Genomic DNA, 6,271 nt, shown 5'->3' with positions numbered 1-6,271 from the left:
TGTGCTCCGTTTTGCTCCTAGATTCAGACCTATCCCCGGTAAATTGTAGAGCCAGCTAACTACTATACTTCTGCTGTGTGGGAATCGCAGGAGCTAACCAGTCGACGGGCGTACAAAAATACAGGAGCACACCCCACAATTTCCCCAAAAATGGTACCCTCTCTAGTTATTATTTATTATTATTATTTTCCCACCCCTAAGGATCCCTCAATATTTGGACTACATAGACAACGTCAAAATGTTCGTATTGATCCAGATCGAGTTGCTTGTATTTTTATTTGGGTTCCATTGCACTGTTTAGGCTTGAATTAAGTTTTTGTGGCAAAAAGTGCCTTGGTCGCACAAGGGAACTCAGTGCTAGCCTAACGTCACAACGTCAGCACACGTTAGCAACGATGCATAGATACAACGTTCTAGTAAAACAGACAGCAATATCAGTGAGCCCTCAGAATTAGTACCATAGCTAAAAGTCTAGGAAAGTTGAGGCTACTTTTCGCAAGGTACCTAGGAACATGTTTTAGGCTGTGTCTACTACCGCGCACTTTACTAAGTACACTGCAATACAGTGCACTGCAATACAGTGCACTGCAATACAGTGCACTGCAATACAGTGCACTGCAATACAGTGCACTGCAATACAGTGCACTGCAATACAGTGCACTGCAATACAGTGCACTTACATCTGTAGTGCACTCCGTCGCTGAGTAGTGCTGTCTCAAATGGAACACTTAAGTTAACCACTTGGCGGGAAGTGACGGACGCAAATCTGATTGTGACACCTGCGAATCTAAGGCGGAAGTGACAGACTCAAATCTGCTTGTGAGTCATTTCGTCCGCCATTATTTTAGAAATGAAAAGCTGCCGAAAGGGCTCCTCCTCTTCCGCTACGTAGCCAATATGGCGCCCGTTTAGGGCGAGTAGTGTCCATCGTTGTACACTGCATTTTTGACCGTTTGCAGTGCGCCATCCGGGTACTTTCAGTGCCCAGAATTCTGCTGGTTTTGTGAGTGTAAGCGCCCTAAGCACTGAAAGTCAGTGCTCGAAGTGCACAAGTGCGTGGTAGTAGACACAGCCTATATCTGCTAGTCAAGTGTGTTCCCCTTCGTTTTTTTGGTGAGCAGTCTAACGAGCCCTACTTACCCGGTGTCATGGAGCCGACTAGCTAAATAGTTATTTAACCCCATTAAATTGTAGAGCTAGCCAACTACTAGATTTCTGCTGTGTGGGAATCGCAGGAGCTAACCAGTCGAAGGGCGTACAAAAAGACAGGGTGTTGATATTCACAGCCTGGAAACATACCCACCTGAAACCGATGCAAGCACACCCCACAATTTCCCCCAAAATTGTACCCTCTCTAGTTCTTTCATGCTTCCCATGTCAGCTCTTCAACAGGAGATTTGAAGTCATATAAAAGTCTTGGGACATGGCAAGCAACAGCTGCAGTTGTACTTTCTTTTTAGCCTACTGTGACAATCCAAATTTATGCTCCTGATCTTCACCTTGTCATCGATGCACAAACTGTATAATGACGAAATCAGTAGCGAACCGTGACTCTTAAACTTTGGCCCTGTGACCCCAATTACTCGTCCAAAAAAACATGATACAGCGTGCACACAGCATTAGGCCTACATTAAATTGTGTTGGTCATTGAGCAGTATTTAAGGCAGCCCTTGCGGCACTATTCACGGTAATTGCGCATAATGATGTTGCGTTGGTACATTTAGCCTACAGATTGACCGGTCATTCTGCACAACATTGTAACATATAGGCTCTCAAGAGCTTTGGTTTTCTGCACAAAATTAAGTTCTGGTGTAGGTTTTCCTTTGCCGATTAACTCCAACTTCTCGTTAAAAGTTTACCTTGAAAACGGCGCATAACAAATGTGAAACAATGTCCTCCTCACTAGCGGGAACGTTACTAGCTAGTTTATTAGCTTGTGATCGCATTCCCCACAGCGGGCGGAACTTGTCATAAAGTTAGCGATAACAAAGCCCACCCATTTAGAGGGAAGATATTATTGGTCAATTTTACTGTCAATGGAAATTAGTCTTTTATTGTTTCACTATTAATCGGCCCTCTGTAAATTCATAGCTGGACCACCAATCACAGAGCTGCATAGCATTTTCCTCCGAACAACGGAGATAGAAAAATTCTGATAGGGTGACAAAAGGATATTTTTTCACATTCCAACACAAACTGAATAGGCAGGATTGAAGGGTTTATTTCAGAAACATTGTCTTTAGCCCTGAAGGTTCCCCCCTGGACGGAATTAACCATGGAACAACCTTGCTAGATACAAACTAGCTATGCTAGTTTGAGCTATGCTAGTTTGAGCTAGCTACCCTTTATTGTAGTCAGATGTACGAATTAGAGAAGATAAACTTTGTACCCTATGCCAACGAACATCAATAATTATCTGACACAATTGGCATCCGGCTTTTTTCTGTGATTTTATTCTACTAACTACAGTCAAAATACCAAAAACGATCTCACCCCCCAAAACATTTAGTTCTCGAACCTGGTTAAAAAAACTAGTTTTTTCATAGAATAATTTTTGCTTAATGCTTTGTACTACGTACTGCACTGGACTAAGACTGGACGAGCCAGAAGATGGTTGGGTTCGGGTTGTAATGCATCAATATACCATTTAGCACTTTCATTACATTTACATTTAGTAAACGCTCTTATCCAGAGCGACTTACAGTAAGTACAGGGACATTCTCCCTGAGGCAAGTAGGGGTGAAGTGCCTTGACCAACACCGACACAACGTCATTTTGCATGGCCGGGAATCGAACCAACAACCTTCTGATTAATAGCTCGACTCCCTAACCGCTCAGCCATCTGACCCCCTAAATTATTTAAATGAAGACTCCAGGCTGAAACTCAGACATCAGAGGTGCTGATGGTCTTTCTCTGACTAAAGGTCCTGGCTCTGTAGGTGTGCTTGGAGCTCCTCACCTCGTGGGCAATAAAGTAGTAACAAAAGGCGTCTAGGCAGCAGGTGATGTTGGCAAGGCTCATAGAGACCTGCAGGAAGAGACTGATCTTTGTCTGGGTTCTGCAGTCTTTAATCACACCATGACGTACCTGTGGTGTAAGAGAGAGGTCTTAGACAGTACAAGCCACAGGCAGTGTAAAATTCCAATAGAAGATGAAAAAGTAAAAATGTCATAGTGAGTGTGGAAAAAGGAAGAAGCAGTCACAGGCGGTTCCATAAAGCGAGTTTACCGAATAAGCTAGGATTCTGTGAGTTAGTCGGACTCATTTCCAGTGGATTCAGTTCCACGAAGCCAGTTAAATTTCAATCAAGCTGTTACTATGGCAATTTATGATGCAAATCTAATCTGGTCCTTGGCAGGCTGTCAGGACGTAACTAGATGTTCCTGTAACATTGAGCCAATTGGAAAACTATGATTTGCAACTGACTTTTGGGCAGATTCCATTTTTTACTTTATTAACCACTATCAGTCAAAACATTTAAGTTGATAGAAAATGTACTTAAATAATCTAATAAATTATACAATTTAAAATGATAAGAGCCTACAAACATACATATGTTTTAATCATATGGTAGCTTGTGATTTCAAACATTTAGACTGATGCTGAATTTTCAACATGGTTTTTGAATCGTGAAAATAGAGGATAGAGACATATGGATTTAGTTAAAAGAATTCTGATCAAAATGGTTGGGGGCAATTGTACTGTTAAATAGCTATGATCATTCTATTGGATTAATTTAATCTCAGTCTAAATTACCCCAATAGACTGATCATAGCTACATAAATAGTTAACAGTACAATTGCCCTACCTTTGACCAGATATATTGGTGAATGTATTGGTTGATAATCTATTTAACACAATGTAAAAAAGTCAATTGAGAGATTTTTATTTCAAATGTATTATTTTTTTTTTTTATCAATGAAATCTGTAATAAAGGACCTCAACCTATGAATCGGTAATGTCAATCATGGCAAGTAATTTTATTTTGATGAGGTAGTGGATGAGCGAGCTGTAATTGTATGCATCTTAAAGAGAATGTACTTTCAGGGAGAGATCACATGGATGTGAACATTGCTTTTTGCAATGCTGGATTGCTTAGATCAATATCCTGCCTCTCGGGCTGTTTAAGAATATCATGCGCACCCAATTATCTTCACTACTTGAACATGGCTTAAATTAGTCTGATTATGTGAACTAGAATTGGCCTTTATGGAACTGCTTTATCCCCAACTGATTTGTTAGGTTCATTAATCCCAGCTTTTTTGAGCAGGCTTTATGGATCAGGCCTCAGGGAAGAAACCATATATACACACAAGGATCAAACTAGACACAGGTGAAACTACTACCACAAACAAGCAAACTGAAAACCTCACACAGACACTTAACCAGACACCTTATGTGCAAATAATCACAGACACATTCAGGGAAAGACAGACAGAAAATAGGTGGCAGAAGTTACAGCCACACCGTCAACAGTAAGAAAGGTAAAGACAAAGAGGTACACACCACATGTACAATCAACATATTTTGCCATCAAACTTAATTTAGATAATTTAGTACCATACAGCCATATCATGAAACCTTCAAATACTTGTGTATATGTAATGTTGTGTATATGGTTGTAGAACAGCCATACCAGGAACTGCAGCAAGATTGCCAGATGACTGGGTGTGAAGGGGAGTAGAAAAGCACACAGGCTGCTATAAATGATCCTCTCACAGGCCCGTCTCTCCTGGCCAGAATTCTTGAGTGTCTTCACACTCTGGACTGAGCACCCCACCAACACCAGTGCAGGTCCCAGGAACCCAAACACCTCTAAGCAACCAACTACTGCCGGGGTCCAGCCCTTTTCTGAGAAACCATGGAAGCAGTGGAAGTCCTCATCCCCAGCCTGGCGAAAGCCATAGATGGGGGAGATGCCTCCTAGGGTCAAGAACCAGACTAGCACGCAGGTCCCCAGGGCAGCCTGAGGGGAGCGCAGCTGCTTGGCTCTGAATGGGTGCTTGATTGCCACCCAGCGGTCCACGGCGATGCACACAATAGTGTAGATGCTACCATACATGCCCACAAAGTACATGCTCTCCAAAAAGGAGCAAAGAAGGCGATGTTTAGGAGACCACTGGTTGTTGGTGGCATGCATCTTGAAAGGGAGGAGAAGAAGCAAGAGGAGATCCATCAGAGCCAGGTTGGTCATGTAGATTGTGGACTCAGTCCACTTGCGGAGGAGAACACAGAATACAACCAGGGCCAGTGTGTTAAGTACTAGGCCCATCAAGAAGATTGGTATGTATATGACAAGTTCCAGTGATGTCATTAGACGGTCCACCTCCTCAAAGGAACAGTAGGTTGCCATGGTGCTGTTGTTGGACATAATTTACCTTTACAAAAGCCCTTTTTAAAAGGTGCTGTGATCACGAATACTGTGTTGGGACAAAAATGAAAGTCTTTCAATTAATTACTTGATTTTCCCTGCAAGTAGAAACACAAAGCACATTTTAACACACACATGCAAACGCACCTACACAGAGATATAGTTGCCAACCATGCAATACAAGCTCTCTTTACATTAATTTGAGTAAGTACAGTCCTTCAGTACAGTGCAGTCTTTCAGTACACTTAAATACAGTGTTCCTTTTAAGTGTGCTGTGAGGAAGCCATGACACTACCAGTCTTCCAACTGCATCTAAATTGATAACAGTAGTGTTTGAATACTAAGTATATAATCTAATACTGGATAAATTTGTATGTTACATTTCCTATGCTATGCAATCTCAATTTAAATGAAGTATTCAATTGTATGGACTGTCCTTGCTAATCTTGAGCTAAATTAGATTGTGAATTGCATTTTGGTACTTCATAAGGGCGCCCTTACCTTCCTGATTCAAGTCTGCTGGTATGTGTGTCTGTCTGCTTCGTGCTAGACACCCTTGTTTTAGACTTCTGCTTTTTCAACCTTTTCCATGACCACTTCCTGTTTGGGTCTGATGGCATCTTATTCTTCCGGTTTGGGTCTGAATCTTACCCAAACTTTATCATTAATAGAAAATGGTAACACTTTACATGTTTCCCTTTAGTAAATGTATTGTAAATGACAAATGTAGAATTTTACATTGAAAAGCAGTTGTATGCAGTGGATAAAAGGAGAGGGAGAGAGGGAGTCAGGTGGCTGAGCGGTTAGGGAATCGGACCAGTAATCAGAAGGTTGCTGGTTCGATTCCAGGCTGTGCAAAATTATGTTGTGTCCTTGGGCAAGGCACTTCACCCTACTTG

At 41.8% G+C, this 6,271-nt stretch overlaps 1 protein-coding gene across 2 annotated transcripts; it reads right to left on the bottom strand.

Annotated features, from left to right (window-relative positions):
* Positions 1-1,959: 1,959 nt before the first annotated feature.
* LOC134037090 (G-protein coupled receptor 55) lies at positions 1,960-5,945 on the bottom strand. Of its 2 annotated transcripts, XM_062482399.1 has the most exons (3): positions 5,874-5,945; positions 4,638-5,470; positions 1,960-3,088 (listed from the first exon to the last, which is right to left on the bottom strand). In XM_062482399.1, exons 2-3 carry the CDS (start codon positions 5,370-5,372, stop codon positions 2,885-2,887), a joined length of 939 nt encoding a protein of 312 aa, XP_062338383.1. In that variant the 5' UTR covers positions 5,373-5,470; positions 5,874-5,945; the 3' UTR covers positions 1,960-2,884. The 2 variants fall into 2 exon arrangements, with proteins under 2 accessions (XP_062338383.1, XP_062338382.1); XM_062482398.1 differs by having other exon boundaries at positions 3,001-5,470.
* Between the last annotated feature and the right edge of the window lie 326 nt (positions 5,946-6,271).

This window comes from Osmerus eperlanus, chromosome 16 (genome assembly GCF_963692335.1).
Source record: "Osmerus eperlanus chromosome 16, fOsmEpe2.1, whole genome shotgun sequence".
NCBI lineage: Eukaryota > Metazoa > Chordata > Actinopteri > Osmeriformes > Osmeridae > Osmerus > Osmerus eperlanus.
Note: the sequence above shows the minus strand (reverse complement) of the source record. Positions and strands in the feature narration are given on the sequence as shown.

Excerpts from the sequence above, each read along its gene's own strand:
- LOC134037090 (XM_062482398.1), bottom strand. The coding sequence starts at position 5,372 with ATGTCCAACAACAGCACCATGGCAACCTACTGTTCCTTTGAGGAGGTG.